Genomic DNA, 18443 nt, shown 5'->3' with positions numbered 1-18443 from the left:
GTGCTTCGGACGGTAATGGTCCGGCCGGATATTTTCGAAGCTGGTTGACGGTCGGAAATTTGCCGATGGAGTGGCGCCTGGTTGCGGTAATTTCGCCGGTGGCTTTGGCTGCTGGGCTTCAAGTGGGATGGAGAGGGGGGTGGGGGAGAAGCTGCTCTAGATCACCAGGAGCAGGATCTTCCCCTGGAGACATCGAGAGGTGATTGCCTGATGATGGTGGCGCTGTCGGAAGAAAAGGGCCGGATGACTGAGCATGACCGTGGTATGTCCGAAATGAGACAAAGTGGGGAAAGAGCGGATAGGGTGTGAGTTAAGAACTGCTTGTACGGAAATTGAGAAGGTATGAGGTGTGGTCTCCGAACCATGTTATAAAATTTCATTGAGTGACAGCTGCCATCTAGTTGCCGTAGTAACAGTGATGGGGAGCAGTGGTGCAGGAGGGATAGATGGAGGCATTAACCCAACACTGAAACTCTTACAGTTTCAGTCTTACCTGGAGACAGCAAACCAACATGAGAGCACATAATCACACAGTTATATTTGTTGTTACATCATCACATTTCATACAGTTCCTCCAACTTGAAATGACTCTTTTTGGGCTGCTTTGCTTGAAGGCTACAGACCAATATTTAGTTTGTAACTTTTATTTTAATCCAGCCTGTGTGCTAAAACAATGAAACACAAAGTTTCTGATCATTTACTAATTGAATAATTAATGGCAGTTTAAATCATCTTAAAATGATCTGAACTAAAAACACTCATCCAGTCATTCTGTTCAACCAATGAGTTAATTAAGATGTTAACTTACACTTTGGTGTGACTTTTTATAAGTGAGCACTTGTGTTTAATATGTAAGTATTGGCTGTAATGTTGGCTAGCTTGCTGTTTACGAGTAGAGCATCCATTCAGTGGAAATTATGCAGGATGAAGAATTAACTTTACAGTCTGCTATCTGACATTGTTCAAGAGACTCTGAGGTGCGGACTTGAGATCATGCAGCGATCATGAGCATATCAGTGCGTGAATATAAAAAAGTAATTGCAAGTTTACCTGCATTTGAGTTTAATTTGTAATTATTTCACTGCATGTAGAGGCAGCTTGTTAAGTTGTTACAGCCTGTGTTTAGCTAAGTTTCACAGCTAATCCATATTACCAAGAAATGTTTAGGATGAATGTTTATGGCATTTCCTTTATTTCTTTAAGCTATATTTCTGGCATAATTATTCTGTAACTTTATGTATGTAAGCAGGACAGAGTAATAATAATACTTTGGTGTTTATTGAGTGCAGATAATTGATGCATAATGTGTAGTGTTATTTTGGTGACAGTTCATGCATCCAGTTTAGTGCTATTGTGTGATTAATGCATAATTTGAATGTCAAACTTTAGAGAGTGCCACCTGGAGTGTATGAGACCATAAAGGCATGTTTTCAGTTAAATATGTGACGTACCAAATGAAGGAGACTGAAGTCCAGTTTATTCATTATTTCATAAATATTGTTTCTTTTGGTCCTTGCTTTAATAGAGTATATGCAGACCATTACTTACCTTGAATTTGCTGTCTTATTTCCATGGTCAGTTACAGTATGTAATGTTAGGATTACATTTAAGGTGTAACCTAATTGCCTCTGGATTTTGCATATGTTTGTTTCCTGTAGACCACACACATTCGCCTAATAAATGGTAAAGGAAGTTCTGCCTCCTCTGTGTCTGATCAACACCCCTTGGTGACGGCTACCACACCTGAACCACTTAATCTCAGCTACAGACATGTTATGTTATTTAATTTATTTTCATAGTAAATCATATGTTAAGAGTGCCTTATTTAAGTTATACATGTAGGCATTTGTTATCTTAAATGTTGGAGTATACACACATACACACACATACACAAACACACACATACACACACACACACACACACACAGACAACATGCTTGTGTTAAAAAAACTTAGAAATAATGCTTCTTCTTATGAGAGTTGGATAATAACAGACACAAATGTTTACAGTCTGACCTCTGATCAGCTGACTGATGTCCATGTTTGAAGTTAATAAATCGACCCATAGACCGGTCACTCTTCGTGGACCCATAGCCGGATTCAAGAGAATCTGGTCTCTGCTGATGGATCCTGATGGAAACAGAGAAGAGATAAAACAAGTGTAACTACAGTGTTGATCCTGAAGATTGTGTGTTTTGTTGGACGACAGCTACGACACATCAGGTGTTTCTACATAAACCTGCAGTAAGAAACTGATCCACACAGCTACAACAAACTGACATTGTTAGCTTGGCTAACTAGCTTAGAGAGCACAGATGCATCTGTGATCTTCCCAGGACACAGTCTGCTCAAACATGATCTCCTGCTATGAGGCCTTTGACGGCAGGACAACATCAGGTCTCAGTGATGTTGGTGGAAACCAAGAAAAACCACACAGCTGTCACTGAAAACAACCTGTAGTTAGTTTGAGTGACAGCTGCCATCTAGTTGCCGTAGTAACAGTGAGGTGGAGCAGTGGTGCAGTTTAGATATTCTGTTTTTGGGTTTTAATTCTGGGTTTGATATTTGTAATCAGATCTACAAATGTGACATTAATTAATAATAAAGAGTAAATAGTAAATAATCAATCAACTTAGGACAAATGGAGAGAAACAGACAAAAACATTTTATATTCTGACCTCTGATCATCAATAGACTCGTCACTCTTCATGGACACACAGCTGGGTTCAGGTCCAGGCCCAGAAAAGTCTGGTCTGTGCTGCTCCTTTGTCCTTCAACACAACACACACAGAGCTTTGAGTGTGAATAATGATGATGGAGTGATGTGAGTGGAGAACAGTGATGGACAGTTAGAGATCCTCATCTCACCTCTGAGCTTTGGTCTGGCTGTCATGTTCCCCACACAGAGAGCTTTTAGAGGGAGGGACTCCCTCCTCTCTGTCCTCACTCTGATCCATAGCAGAGAAACACCTTCACACAAACACAACAACATGCTGATTCATTACAACCAGCTGCACATCATACAGACACACTGCTGTCTATCACACTGTCATTCTTTATTCTACCACCAGGTGGCGCCACAGTTAGTCATTACTGGAAGATTTCAACTGTGGATACACGTTGAAGAAACTGCATTACCTAGATTCCTTTTTATACAGTTGTATTTTTGTCCACTACAGAGCTCATATGCAGCAAGTTATAGTTCACTTGTGTTTAAAACTGATGACATGCATATATGTTCATCCAGCTGTGTGTCAGAAAGAAGAAAATACTCACCAGGTGAATTCAGATCCACATGTGGTCACAGAGTGGTTCTACCTTCACCTGTAGAGGAAACACAGAGAGAAGCTGCAGCTGATTCTCCTTCATCAGTCCTTCATCATCAATCTGAGGACGCTGTCACACTCTCATAACTTCACAGTCAAAGTCCAAAAGCATCAAGATGATATTAAAGCAGTGAAGCTTGCAGCAGAGTTCAGCTCCAAACACACAGGAGGAACCTGCCAAGACTCTCTGTGAGGACATGAAACAATCTGACAGATTTCACTGGAAACTCATGTTCATCTGTCCACAAACTAATGTCACTGTTGTCTGTCTGATGGAAACAGAACCCCAAAGAACTGAACACACACTGAAGAAATGTCTTTCAGAGTTTTCACATCAATCAGTTCCCACTATGTTATTAACATAAGGCTGTAACTTTTTATTAAACTATGATACAAACATTTTTGCAGGATTGTCAAATCTGTTGTATTTGGAGGAATGATGGACTGTTTGATAACAGACATGATTTGATCTCTTTATGATCATCATCTATTATCCTGCATCCTGATGTTTGAAGAGATTAAATCCAACAGTGAATTGTCGCAGATCATATATGGATATCTATACTATGTTGTGTTCATGATGATAACTTAGCTTTGATAGCTAGCTAGATAGCTTTGTAACTTCTGGAAAAGGAGTCGTGTATTCTGCACAGAAAAAGAGACTGACAAGACCAGTGGTGTGCACAAGTGTTGAAAAACGCACGCTAATGTGCCCTCCTGGTTGGCAAAATACACTAAAGTGCCCTCTTCAGTGACGAGAACACGCGCTGTATGTGCCCTTTTTTTTCTTTTCACCCCTGCCCTTCAAAAAGTCTGTGCGTGCCACTGTTTCCACCCAACACAGCAGCTAAAGACACGTTTCACCCCCATATATGGAGTCATGTCTTCCTGTTCACTTCCTCTTTCTAACTGTCACACCGCTGCGTTTTATTACTGCATCATAAAAATATTTCAAAAACACATTTAAAAGCGAAACTGAAGTTAAAATAACTTTATAGAAGTAACATTTTCTTCATAATCAAATCAATCTGTCAAAAAAAAGCATAAAATTGGGATTATTGGATTGGAGACTTTAAGAACCCGGAAACCCAAAATACAGTTAAGAAATGATCATAAGTCATCAGTATAACTTCCATCTGTACTGTTATCAGATCATTTTAACAGCTGCTGACACAAACATGATGAAACTGTTGGTTACGTTACCTTTAGATGCTGAAAATCATCTGAATCAAGCTGAAGAATTAATCGGCAGCTTCAAGCAGGAAACCAAACAAAAGAGGAACCAACATGAGACTGACAGTGGGAGGGTTTAAAAAATCTTTATTAACAAGGAAGTCTCAGGAAGTTTTTTTTTATTCAAAAGTTTTTATTTGTACAAACATCATGACACCAAGATCATTACACTGTTATAAATGAACAGCTGCATAGAGAATAGACAAATAAAAAATACATTATAAATGAAAATTAAATAACATTAAATAAAATTAAGTTAAAAGTGAATAAATTAAAAGGACTAGGGTTTATTCTTTAAATCTTATTTTTCTATAATGCTAAATAGTTACACTGCAGTTTGATTTTTCATGAGTTTCAGATCTTTAATATAAGAGAGAAACTCATCATGAAACATTAAACCTTCATATGTTTGGACTTGTGAATAAAGTAAACATCAGAAAACTAAATGATTAGTAGTTTCATCACAAAACACACAATTACTTAACCAGTCACTGGATGGATATACACCATTTAATATTTTAAAAAGGATTTCCTTTGTTTTTGGAGGTATGAGGAATGTCAAACATCTGGTTCATAACATGTGAATACTTTCATTGGAAAAGAATTATCCAAGACACTGATGGGCCAGATGTAATTAAACATATTTCTAATTGATAGCTTTGAAATCACTGAAATCACACCCTCCCACTAAAAGTTGTGGTAAACGAAGGCTGATAGTAGGATTATAATTTATTTAATGAAAAACAAAAAAGAGATGGGAATAGCTTTTGTTACAGATTTAAATATGTTATTATGATTACATATTAAATTATATTTAAGACAGAAATTATCATATGACAAGATGCAGCCATTGCTATCTACTAGATGAATCACTGACCAAATACCTTTCTCCATCCAATCACTGTTAAACAGGGGGTCAGCTCTAAGTTCCCACAGCTCTATGTTCCCACATTTCTAACTTTTTTTTCAAAATTAGGACTTATGTTCCCACAGGGTTAGGGTTATATTTTACAACTATTTTACAAAAAGACGGCCCAATCAGGACAGCGTTGTGCCCGCCCCAGTGCTTAATTTGTAAATGATTGCTCATGAGGGACTTTCACTCGTAGCCTTAGAGACGTACCAGGACACCACACATGTGGTGGGAACATAGGGTCTAAATTTGAATAATCTCTTAGAAATGTGGGAACATACTGTAGGGCTGTGGGAACATAGAGCTGGGGAACATAGGGCTGTGGGAACATAGAGCTGTAGGAACATACTGTAGGGCTGTGGGAACATAGGGCTGTGGGAACATAGAGCTGTGGGAACATAGGGCTGTGGGAACATAGAGCTGTGGGAACATACTGTAGTGCTGTGGGAACATAGAGCTGTGGGAACATACTGTAGGGCTGTGGGAACATAGAGCTGTGGGAACATACTGTAGGGCTGTGGGAACATAGAGCTGTGGGAACATAGAGCTGTGGGAACATAGAGCTGTGGGAACATAGAGCTGTGGGAACATACTGTAGGGCTGTGAGAACATAGAGCTGTGGGAACATAGAGCTGTGGGAACATACTGTAGGGCTGTGAGAACATAGAGCTGTGGGAACATACTGTAGGGCTGTGGGAACATAGAGCTGTGGGAACATAGGGCTGTGGGAACATAGAGCTGTGGGAACATAGGGCTGTGGGAACATAGAGCTGTGGGAACATAGGGCTGTGGGAACATAGAGCTGTGGGAACATAGGGCTGTGGGAACATAGAGCTGTGGGAACATAGACACGCTCCCTTATACAGTCTCCTGAGATTAAAACCTCTTTTTTTAAGGAGACCTGCCAAGACATCTCTCCATTACTAGGTTACTAATATTATACAATCAATTTTAACAGATGAGAATTTTAAGTTTGGTAAGTAAAGTCTGTTGATTCACAAACAGGCTCATATTCATCTGTGTTCATCTTTAACCATCACTGCAGTAAAATATTACATGAAGAAAACAACCAGCAGCTGTCTGGATAGAACTGAGTGAAATAAACTGAATAAGACAGGCTGTTGTTATAGCACTGCCTGTGTAGTTATTACTGTGTGTAATAAATACAGTGTATAATAAATATTGTGTATAATAAACACAGTCTAACCCCCATCGATTAAAACAGACTTAAAACTATTGTTTAATTTATAGTTGTCTACATTAGACATAAGAAAGTTACAGTTGTAGTTAAATTATGTAAAAGAAAATTTATTGTTGCAGTTTCACTAAAAGTCCAGAGGATGGCGGTAAACACCTGTAGAATGAGCCTGTTCTTACACTAGATGGTAGAGAGAGAAGGGGGGGCAGTACATGGCAGAGAGAAATTATTATTATTGCTAGCAGAAATTTATGGGCATGTTTTTTATTTTTCTGTTTGAGAAATTAAGCCAGTAATAAACTGATAAAAGGTTATAAAATTGCTGTAAAGTCTTCATACTAATCTGAATAATAGAAATAATTTTACATAAATTAACTTGTACGGTATGCAGGTTGTTTTTTATGGTTGTTTCTGAGAGGAGACAGAAGATCTTCATCATCATCATCACCACTGCTGTCTGTGTGAGAGCGTCTGAGCCAAAACAGTTAATATTTGAAAAGCTCTAAAAAAAAAAAGGTATCCATTTCAATTGGTCTATTTTATTTTATTGTTATATTTCATCATATCTAAGTTAACACACAAGGGGTAATGTTGATTATTGTTCTTCTGTGTATGGAATTGAATTTGTGTCTTACTTATAATCCTTCCTAAAGGGCCTATACGTGAGATATTTCTGCACTATTTACAGCCTATTTACTGTAGTGGTTACATGTTATTTGTTATAATCCTCAGAATTGTTTTAATATCCAGATTTGGTTCTTTGTTATATCCTGAAACAATAAAATGTGCTGTTGGGATTTAAGTTTGTTAGTAAGAAAAAGAAGGTTTGTGTTTTCAATCTTTACATCTATCTTTAAATATTTAAACTGTGGCAGAAGTTTAACAGTTAAACTCAAGGATTTAAAACAAAAAATCAATATTTATACCAGCAACCATCAAACAGGTATTTTAAACATCCAATCAGCATGAAGAAACATTTGAGCTGTAGTCAAACAGTGATACAACACAATGTGATCAAAGTGATGGTGTTCATCAGACATTTACAGATTTCTCTGGTAGGATTCTCACCTGCTGAACTCACTTCAGGCCAACTTACAGACACTTTCCACCTTCATGTGTAGAGGAAACACTGGGAGAGAAGAAGCTGCTCATTCTCCCTCGTCAGTCCTGCTGTCTGTGTGCATTTGATCTGAGGACGCTGTCACATCCTCATAACTTCACAGTTTTTTGGGTTTTTTTTTTTAGGGTTTTTTAATTTTAATTTGATTTTTAACAAAACTTTATTGAAATGTACATGTACAAAAAGATCAGTCATTCCAGTTTACAGTTTGTGCAATAGCAACAGCATGGTTTACAGTCATGTGAAGGCATAATAAGGGTCAAAAACAGTAATAATTAATGAAAGACAAAAGAAAGAAAAAAAGAAAGAAAGAGAAAAAAAAACCTGGTGTGACAGACTTCATAATCTTCCGTATAAATTGAAAATTGCATTTGTGACAGTTTATTGGTTGACTCATAACTTCACAGTCCAAGTCTAAACAACATCAGAGTGACGTGAAAACCAGTCTAACCAGTCAGTGTCAGAGAAATCACACATCACATGTAGTTCTGCTATCTGTCCACTAGATGGTGGTAATGAGCCATGTGATCATCTGAAGAGCCTGAAATCTTCTATGAGGCCTCTTACTGTTTCTGTGTCTGATCTGAGGAAGTCGTCACACCCTTATAACTTCAGAGTCCGTGTCTAACTTTGCTGCATTAATGAAACATTGCTATAATCTGAACTGAATGATGATTCTAAGATAGTAAGCAGACCGTTTACACTGTAGTAAACTACACGATATCCCACAATGCATTTCGTTCCTACCCGAGCTGAAATCAGCAGGCTGAAGCAGATTTCATTTTATCTCTAACTCTGTAAATATACCACTTTATCGACATGTCTAACCTTTTTATGCGAGAAAGTTGCCCTTTAGATCCACAACGTCACGCTAATCTGTCCAAATAACAGCTGTTTAAAGTTTTGTTCCCGCGAATTCGGAGCCACTCAAGTTAGCCGTAGCGAGTAATGCACTTCCGGTCATTTTCACAAAATAAAACACCCGTTGTCTTTTATTATTAAGAAAACAATAACGATAGAATTGGTGCTTTTATTTTGAGAACAGGAAGCGAAACATACCCTCGCTGTAGCTAACTTTTTTCTCCGCTGTATCCAAGTTTTTTTTTTTTTTTGTATACATATTTTATTGATGTATAGGAAACATTACAAAGAGAAAATAGAACAATACAAACACACAGTCGTTAATATATAACAACATAGCAGCCAGTAGGGGTTTCACTTATAAAATATAAAGCAAAGTACATAACACATGAGTTTTAGCAGCTTTCTTATTATTTGAATCACTAATAGTTTTCATATATTGTTTGGTTTCCTTTTCAAATGCAATAAATGAAGGCCGTGTGTTGCTAAATTTAGCCTTATGAATCGCTGTAGCTAACTTGAAACCACCGAGGTGGTGATCTGTGACGTTTGTATTTTGGGTTTTCAGAAGTTATGGTGCATCTTGGGTAATGTGAGTGTGAGTAGTCAGCTCTTGATGCATACTCTGCATTTCTGCTGAATCTAGTAAACCATCCGGGAACTTCTCGCATACTCTAAATCGCATACTACGCAGTTGAAACACACTACATACTTCAAATGACGTCAGAGTTAGTACGAGTAGTAGTAAAGTATGCTGTTTCGAATCTTGCTGCATTAATGAAAAATTGCTATAATCTGAACTGAATTATGATTCTAAGATTAAAGTTGCTCACAGGTGGATCAAAGCTGTGACCTGCTGTTTGTTAGTCAGAGTTGAACCTGAGATATCATGACTCAGAAAAACATCAGCATGATCAGGTTTTCACATGTTGACTTTAAATTTCACAGTAAGGACTTTAACCTCTGACACGTTCATATGAAAGGGAGCTGGAGGAGACAAGGTGTTGTTTTATGTACTGTTTGTTTGTGTTTGGGAGACAAAGGTTTTGAATTGTGAATGAAACCTGAAGATTTGAGGTGACTACAAACAGAGAAATAGAGCAGTTTATCAGAAGGATACTCTCTGCAGTCTTGTGGTTCTCACTCAGATGGTATTAATAATTCAGCCTGATGGAAGAGGATCAAACAGTCTGTGAAGAGGATGTGAGGGATCTTTCACAATGCTCAGTGTATTATGCAGGCATCAGCTGTGATAGAGGTCCTGGATGGAGAGTAGGGGTATGCCTAGGATCTTCTCGGTTCATCTGACTTCTCTCTGCAGGGCTTTGGTGTCACTGATATTGCAGCTGGAGAACCAAGCAGAGATACAATATGTCATCACACTCTCAACAGTGGCTCTGTAGAATGTTTTGAGAAACTAGCTTGTTTTAGTTTCCTGAGAAAGTGCAATCTCTGCTGGGCACGTTTGACAATCTTGATGGTTTTCATCAACCAGGTGAGACGACCTGAGATCTGCACTCCAAGGAACTTGATGTTCTGCATTATTACGACTCTGAGATTGTTTAGGGCTGAAGCTTTGTTAATCAGTGAAATCACCTGTTGAAGTGTTTGGTTGGAAGGAAAACCTGCATACACATTGCTCTCCATGGCACATGGTTCGCCACCCCTGGTTTAGGGGATGAGGGAAATACAATTGAGATTACCCGAGAGAAAAACAAATGGATGACCAAAATATAAAAACAAAACCAAGAATTTATTGACAATTAAGAAAAGGGAATTTATAACTCACTCCCAATTAACAAAAAGCAAGCATCACCAAGAAACAAACACAAGAAGCTGATTTAGTTGTTCACTGAAAAGTAAAAGTTATCCATTATCGAGAAATCACTGTCTGAACATGAGCATAAACACACAAACAGCTTTCACACTGTCAGACAGCCCACTGGCACTGGTTGGATACTGGAACTGACGACAAACTGGTCACAGCTGTGACAATCACCTGCAGGAGGAAGAGGGCAGCACCTGGTGGAGCAGAGAAACCACACACACTGTAGCACGTAACATCCACAGATTGCGAACCCATTAAACCAAGCAGGAGCACACCAGACTTGATTCATGTAATCAGCTGATTTCAGTCTTCAGACAGTTGATTGGTCGAATCATGGGCTTTTGATTGGTTGGAACAAAAACCTGCAGCCACGTGGCCCTTTGTGGAATAGTTTGGACATGCCTGCCTTAAACATTGAGCACCAGATTTTTTTCCTAACACCAGCCCACTAGGTGTTTAACTTTGTCCCTATTGTGGGGAGTTTCATCTTCTCCGCTGATGAGTCCTACTGCTGTGGTATCATCCACACATTTGATTATCTTGTTTCCTCTGGATGTTGCTGCACAGTCATGTGTTAACAGACTGAACAACACTGGGCTGAGCACACAGCCTTGAGGGGTTCTGGTGCTCAGTGTGATGGTGTTTGAGGTTCTGTTGCCAACATGAACTGTCTGCTGTCTTTTGGTGAGGAAATCTAGAATCCAGCAATGGATGGTGATATTGAGGCCAAGCAGAGAAAGTTCGTCCACTAGTCTCTGTGGGATGATGGTATTAAATGCTGAACTGAAGTCAGTGTACAGCATTCTGTCAAAAGAGGAGATCATTTCACTACTTCTAATAGAAACTATATTCTGACATTAAAGCAAAGTCAGTGATCCAAATGAAACCAGAGTGAAATCATGTCCACCATCAACATTTAAACACAGGTTCACAAGCAAGGTCCACACCACCAATGAGATACGTTTGACAAATGTATTAACAAGATTTGAATTAATCGTTTGTGCTCTTGATGTGGTGTGGGGAGGCCGCAGAACAGCAGTGAGTTTTAAATGCTCTATTATTAAAGATCTGAACCAAACACGTCATCATGGTGAATTTCTCCAAAGATATACGACAAATTATTTCATTTTGTGTGAAGAAAAAAAGAAAAATGACACAGACATTATGAAAAGTGTTAAAATATTTATTAAGAATCACTGAAAATATTCTTATACAACAGTTCAAGGTTGTGAAAAGTATTATTTAAGTATTCATACACAAAAAATGTGAATGTAAGCGTTTGTGTGGGGTGTGTGGATGGGAGGGGAGTGATGACATCATAGCCTAGAGGATGGCACAATCAATCAATCTCAATCATTCAATCTTTATTTATATAGCGCCAAATCACAACAAATATCATCTCAAAGCACTTTAAGCATAGAGCAGGTCTAAACCGTACTCTTTAAGTTTAATTTATAGAGACCCAACATTCCCACATGAGCAGCACTTGGTGACAGTGGCGAGAAAAAACTCCCTTTTAACAGGAAGAAACCTCAGAACCAGAACCAGACTCAGAGTGGGAGAACATCTGCCTCGACAACACAAAGAAAAAAAAAGAAGTAAAACAAAAACAAAAACAACCGATATACACATCCCTCAACAAATACATTCAAAACATTATAAACTCTAATAATGATAGAAAAATGGTCATACACCCTTAACATCACCTGTACATTTCTAAACCTAACTCTAACCTTCACCTGAAAACCAAGTCTGAAGCCTCAAACACACTTTAAAATTGTGAGGATCGACCAAAATGTCACAACACAGAAACGTCCCCACAATGCTGGTTTTCTACAGACTTTGGTCCCCTCAAAGATAGAAAGACAAGAACACACACACACACACACACACACCAGGATGTCACCTGGTCTGTGGCTCCATCTAGTGGAGACTCGTCCACACTACAGTCTGTTTAATTTAGATTAGTTATGAGGACATCTGGTGGCTGAAACAGTTTAAGCCACCAGATGTCTTAAACTTCTTTTCTGATAGAATAGAAAAGAAGTTTATTGTCCACCGTGATGGAAAATTGTCTTTGGCTTACCAATAACAGACATACAGTAGACATAAATTACAAAAGATCCATAGAACCCATAAACTCCATAAAATAATTCTTAAAATACATAAATATGTGAAGTATAAAATACACAACCAAAAACACAGCGACAGAGATCCTATCCATTCAACACAGTTACACCACATAAAAAATATATTTGCATTTTGATAAAAAAATATGAAACTAGGACTAAATAATTTCTTTGTATCATCTTCATAATCACACACATATTAAAGAATAGTTTCAAAATGTTTCAAGTCTATCTTAAACCAGCAGTCAGGTGTCCATATGAGCAGTAAAGAGGTTTTCCTCTCTGTAATCATTCCTCCTGTTCATACTGACTATTAAAAGATCTCCTTCATATGTGCTTTCAATGTAAAGTGAGTTTGTCCACACAGTCATTTAAAATCTGATCAGCTTCTATTGAGCTTCATCAGTGTGAGTTATTATATCAATGATATCTGACACATTTACAGTGTTTTTAGCATCAGATTCCCTCTTAATGTTTCTGTTGAACTGTGCTGTAACCATAGTAACACAAAGACTTTGCTACTAAAAACACTGTAACTTTCGAACATAGAAGATGAAGATTTGACTAATTTGGACGCTGAAGCTTCATATTAGTTTCAGCTGACAGCTAAAGATGAAACTAAGTAATTTGAGACCATAAAACAGTCAGCTGATATACATCATCTTCACACTCAGCTTAAGTTGAGCTGTCTGGAAAGGTTTGGATCCACCACATGGAGGGCAGCAATAAAACGTGAGCTGGCTTCAGTTCCCTTTCTTCGCACCATGTCGATCACATCTCGAGCTTTGTTTGCTCCTGTTTTTGTGCTGGCTAACTGCATTTCATCATCATTTAAAACCCCAAACTCAAGAAGTTTATCCAGAAGCTTGTCTAGATTAGGTTCAGACACTCTGGTAACAAACTCTGTCCGTATCGAGCGCAGCCTTTCCTCTGCTGGAATGATGTCCTCAGCTGGGTGATTCCCCTGCTGAGAGATTCTCCTGCTGGGAGAGTCCTCTGCTGTGCTGCTTTCACCCACTGTGGCGATGTCCCTTGCTTGGAGATTCCTCTCTAGATTTTCACTTTTTGAACCTGAAAGATAACCAGAAAAAAGACCTTTTAGAAAAATGATGAACAGTTTAACAAAATCCTCATGTGGCAGGAGACAGGGAGGTATTTTTCCATCCAGATAAATGTATCTAAAATACTCTTTTTTTCTTTCCTAAATACAAAACCCTCAGACTTCTGTAACATTGTCTGAAGGCTGCATGACAAATGCAGAAGTGGAATCTTTGATTTGTTATTAGAGTAATGTCAATAATAATTTTACAACTGGGGTCTAAACGCTTACATGAGGTGAAAGCTTTACCTGTCAGTTGCACCACCCGATTCCACATTCGTGTCCCCTCTTGGTCGTGGACCATGAAAGTCATTCTCTCTTGGTTTGTAGTGAGGAAAACCTCAAACGTTGGGAAGAAGTTTGGTCCACACTTTGTGCGAAATTGTGCACGCTGAAAACCAGAAGCAAAGCATCATTTTCATACCTGTTGTAAATGTTTTTATCTTGTACTCTGATCGTGAATCTATTTTCCAAAATTGAACATATAATAATTAAGTTTGTTACCATTAAAAGTGTATCAGAAGTGACTCACCTCAGGCTGGATTATGGAGGCTTCAGGTTCACAGTGAACACTGTAGTTTTGACCAATGCTGAGATCACAGTCAGAAGAGATCTTAATGTTCTCAGCTGCTCCTTGTTGGGCGGCAACCTTCAGTAACACAGCATGATTATTGAGACGATTATTCACAGAGAGATAGACAATGAACTCTCTGAGTTATTCATATTCTGTTATTGTACATGCTGGACATCTAGAGAGGAATCTAGACATGTTGTAGGTGGAAATAAACAAGTCTCCCTCACTGCGGTGGCATCTTATAAAACTGTAATGTTTGTAAAGGATTTCTCATTTTATCTCTCCAGAGATCCTGTAGAAGCAGTTCTATGTTGAACATTTAGATACAATTATATGTTGTTAATTATAACAAGAAAGGTTTCTTAAAGTGTTATTCTGATAAAATATCACAAAAAACATGAATATGAAAAATTTCTTGAAAAAAAAATCTAAAACCAGAAAAGTTTATAACAAGTAAAATGTCATGGTGGCATTTACACGCTGCCATATTGAATACCTAGATATTTAATTCTATATTAATTTAGCCCACAATTACATTTTACTACATCTGATGGTGGTATCACAGGTGACACTGTGGCAGACAATAATAGACTAGAGATTATGTTGAAAAAACTAAACTAAACTAAAAAAAAAAATCAACACTAAAGTAAAAACCGAAAGCAAAAGATTATTCTGAAGATGTCCAGTTCAGATTGGACAATCACACTTTTCTTACCGCAGCTTGAAAAGGTTTAAGAGGTATAGAGAAGAGAAGCAGGACTGACTGTTCAGCCTGTTTTAGAATCAGCTGTGGTATAAAACAAGTTGAGGCTGATGGTAAGCACATACTGTATGACAGATACTTTTACCTCACTCAGAGGAATGTTGTCCTGCAGCAGAAATACATCAAGTATTTGATCATCATCATCCGGAGGTCGGAGGAACAGCAGAACCTGGCCCCTAATTGCGATGTTCAGTAACCTCATAACAACGTCCCATACGAGGCCCAGGAGAGAGAAGTGAGGGACGTTCACAACCACATGAGTGTCTGTAATCTCCAGCGGCTCCAGGATGCTCATTCCATCATCAGTGATGTGGACGACAGACAGCAGACCCTCAGGGAGCGGAGCTGTGAAAACACATTTATGTTACTAACAACAACCTCAATACATGTTAGTACTCATTTTACTTGTTGTGTAGGACTCTCAGTTTGGTCAGTGAAGAATTAAACAGTTTTGATAGGCTGGACAAATCATCCAACACAACTGTCAGTGTTGGTGGGTGGGAAGCCGGTGAGTCTATGAGTCATCTAGAGGAGATATATTAAATAAATTGTTTAAACTGCCAATTAAATAAAGTTGATGAGAAAATGAAAATATAAGGAATACAGATTAAAAAATAGGTTTTAGTATTTTCATGGTTCCAAAATGAATTCTGACAACATGGCCTCCCGAACTTTCTTTTTTGGACAAAATCACAATCACACATGGACAGTCTGGCCTTAATTGAACGGGGCAAAATTACATTTGGGTTGTTCTGTTTCCCTTTTACTACCATAACTCTAAACCTGAGCAAACGCTGTATTGCTTTAAAATTGCTCAAAAATGTAATGAACACATTTATATCTCCAGATGATGAACCCTTCCTCTACGTCCTCTCTCAGGATAAACTTTACATGTTTAGCTCCAACGTTGGTGAGATCAAAGAACTGATTAATCATCAGTGTTTGTTCATCTTGTGGTTGTAGTGAACTCTGCAGCCTGTAGGAGGTGCTAACAGGAGTCTTATTATTGTTTTCATAAATCTCACAAAGCACAATGATCATCTTACCATCCCTGGTTTCACAGTGTGGCAGGTGGAGCTGACTGACAGCACCGTCAGGACTGTGGATGTTGAACAGCGGCCCTGCAGCCATCTTGCCAGCTGGTTGTAGAAGGCTTTCATCCCATTGGACAGTCCTGTACTGTAGCTCCGCCTCCTGAACCGTACCAAACACCAGTCCGGTCAAAGTACACCTGAACACACCTGGACCAGGACAGCTGAACCTGCAGGACACAGAGGAGCTGATTACACAACACAAACAGAAGCTCATTGAGCCTTTTCTTAGTTTGAATGAATAAAAACTGAAGTTGCTGCAGTGTTTAAAAAGACCAACATGAACATCTGGATAAGATGTGAGTGAAGCAGCAGCTGCAGGAGTATGAAGTGAAAGTGAAGCGTCATCACTGAAAGGAGCCGATGAGGTTGAGGGTTGAAATATTGTGCATCTCATGTTTTAGTTACCTGTATGAAATGTTTGCAGACTCAGTCAGAACTTTGGGTGTGAAGTCCTAAAATGGAGAAAGTGACAACATGAGTTAGAGAAAGTGAGCAGCTCACCCTCACAGTCGTACAGCTGACAGGATCCTCACTGCTTCAGTTTCTACTCCACCTGCTGTCGTTACTGTTTATTCATCATTTGATTATCACTAGTCCAACTGAATAAATGATCAGTTGCTCTTTAACTTTACATTCTGCAGCTGGTTGTTTCACACATGAGTGAGAGGAAAGGAAATGAGAGCTTGAAGATAATACAGATGACAGGAAATCATGTTTGGAGTCTGAGAAAAATATTAATCTAATCAATAACAAATTAATAAACACGTAAAGTGAAAAATTAAGATTTGTATTGATTCTACCTGCCAGTGACTCGTCCCAGTCAGATTCTCTCTGCGCTCAAGCTGCTGCTGCTGCTTCAGCCTCTCTGGTTCATCAGGATACAGCTGATCGTCTCTGCTGTCCTCAGACACATCGAGGTTCGTGTTGGATGTGGACGGATCTGCTGGGAGATTAAAGGATGAGGAGAAGACACACAGCAGATGTTAAACTCACTTCTAGACATGAAGCTTGTGGCCCAGTGGGCAAAGACACAAAGAGAAAGCTGCAACACAAAGTTCCAGTTTACGACTGGACAGAGACTTTCTCCACATGTCTCCTATTGGTCTCTACTGGAAAAACCTTCAATAAAGTCAAAATGAAAAAACAAACAAACTAAAGACCACAAGCACAGTCATGTTTTCAAGACCCAAAACCAAAGTTACACTGGATTTACAAATATTTTGATTCCATTGTTTCAGTCATTACAGTGGAACAAACTGTCTAAACAACATTTTAAATGATCACTCCACATCTTTGGACATTTGAACACAAGGAGAAAAATCCAAGCTCAACACAGAAAATCGATGAAATTCAACTGAATTCAACTTCTTGCAGTGAGGCAACACAACATCCTCAGAATAAAAATAGGTGCATCATAGTCCCCTAGAGTGCAAGGTGATATCTTTTCTAGTGTTGTTTTGTCTGACCAACACACCAAAACCCAAAATATTGACTTCGGAAGGATATAAAACAGAGAAAAACAGGAAATGTTTCGTCCAAAAGTAACAACATCCTCCTACCAGCCTCTCTGCCAGAAAATTAGTAAGAGTCAAACTTCACTTTAAAGATTTTGTGATCACAGTGGTTCTTAATTCACAGTGCAAATGAATGTTTGAAATTTCCAAGACCAACTTGAGACCGATATTAGGGCTCTGACAAAGATGGACCTGACAGTTTTTCAGACTGCATTCAGACATTAACCCTGTATGAAAAAACGCAGCCCTCTCATCTCTCTTTCATCTGAATGGAGGCAGTCCGGCAACTCAGCGAGTAACAGAAACACAACGCAGATTCGTCCAACAAGAAACTGTGTTGATGAATCCCAAACATGCAACAACACATTCCTGCTGGATTCCTTTGTAATGTGAACGCTGCATTTCAATTACAAACAACTATGCAGTGTTTAGTGTGTGATAAACCATCAAACACATGATTAGTGTTCCCAGCTAGTACTTCACTTTTCACTCTGAATCCTGAGAAGTGAACAAACGCACCATGGTGCATTCAAAGTGGAATAAAAACTGGTGGACAGAGCAAAGTCACAAACACACTTCAGTCCACAGACACAATCTCAACTAGTTGTCTTTAGATGTGTATTTTGTCAAATCACAATCACACTCTGAACCGGTCACAGTCTCAACACTCACGTCCTTTATGTGCGGCAGGTGTAGCGCTGTCCCGTCTGTCCTCCACCCTGCAGGAATAAATACAAACACAGCAGTTATCTGGACTGGCTTATGAAGAGGGTTCAAATAATCAGACTGTA

The 18443-nt window shown here is 38.7% G+C and overlaps 2 protein-coding genes and 1 long non-coding RNA gene across 3 annotated transcripts in view; all 3 read right to left on the bottom strand.

Moving 5' to 3' along the window:
- Positions 1 to 2867: 2867 nt before the first annotated feature.
- Positions 2868 to 3330, bottom strand: LOC133997282 (uncharacterized). The gene is made up of 2 exons (XR_009927285.1): positions 3277 to 3330; positions 2868 to 2970 (listed from the first exon to the last, which is right to left on the bottom strand). It is a non-coding gene; the product is annotated as an uncharacterized LOC133997282 (long non-coding RNA).
- Positions 3331 to 12689: 9359 nt separating this feature from the next.
- Positions 12690 to 15252, bottom strand: LOC133997260 (uncharacterized). The gene is made up of 4 exons (XM_062436834.1): positions 15130 to 15252; positions 14240 to 14356; positions 13957 to 14098; positions 12690 to 13679 (listed from the first exon to the last, which is right to left on the bottom strand). Exons 1-4 carry the CDS (start codon positions 15244 to 15246, stop codon positions 13279 to 13281), a joined length of 777 nt encoding a protein of 258 aa, XP_062292818.1. The 5' UTR covers positions 15247 to 15252; the 3' UTR covers positions 12690 to 13278.
- Positions 15253 to 18443, bottom strand: part of LOC133997990 (NACHT, LRR and PYD domains-containing protein 1a-like) — a gene marked incomplete at both ends in the record, with an annotated part of 28531 nt that continues 25340 nt past the window's right edge. Inside the window, 5 exons of the mRNA XM_062437728.1 lie at positions 15253 to 15389; positions 16091 to 16305; positions 16544 to 16590; positions 16939 to 17081; positions 18325 to 18371. Coding sequence (XP_062293712.1) covers positions 15253 to 15389; positions 16091 to 16305; positions 16544 to 16590; positions 16939 to 17081; positions 18325 to 18371 — 589 coding nt within the window. The remainder of the gene's footprint in view (positions 15390 to 16090; positions 16306 to 16543; positions 16591 to 16938; positions 17082 to 18324; positions 18372 to 18443) is intronic.

This window comes from Scomber scombrus, chromosome 17 (genome assembly GCF_963691925.1).
Source record: "Scomber scombrus chromosome 17, fScoSco1.1, whole genome shotgun sequence".
Taxonomy (NCBI): Eukaryota; Metazoa; Chordata; class Actinopteri; order Scombriformes; family Scombridae; genus Scomber; species Scomber scombrus.
The sequence above is the reverse complement of the archived record's forward strand: the minus strand, read 5'-3'. Positions and strand labels throughout refer to the sequence as shown.

Bases quoted from the DNA above. Each gene is read 5' to 3' on its own strand.
- LOC133997260 (XM_062436834.1), bottom strand. From the start codon at position 15,246: ATGAGGTTACTGAACATCGCAATTAGGGGCCAGGTTCTGCTGTTCCTC. The intron at 14,099-14,239 runs GTGAGTCACTTC...TCTGGTTTTCAG, and splicing joins CCTCCATAATCCAGCCTGAG to CGTGCACAATTTCGCACAAA. The intron at 13,680-13,956 runs GTAAAGCTTTCA...GTTATCTTTCAG, and splicing joins TCGGGTGGTGCAACTGACAG to GTTCAAAAAGTGAAAATCTA.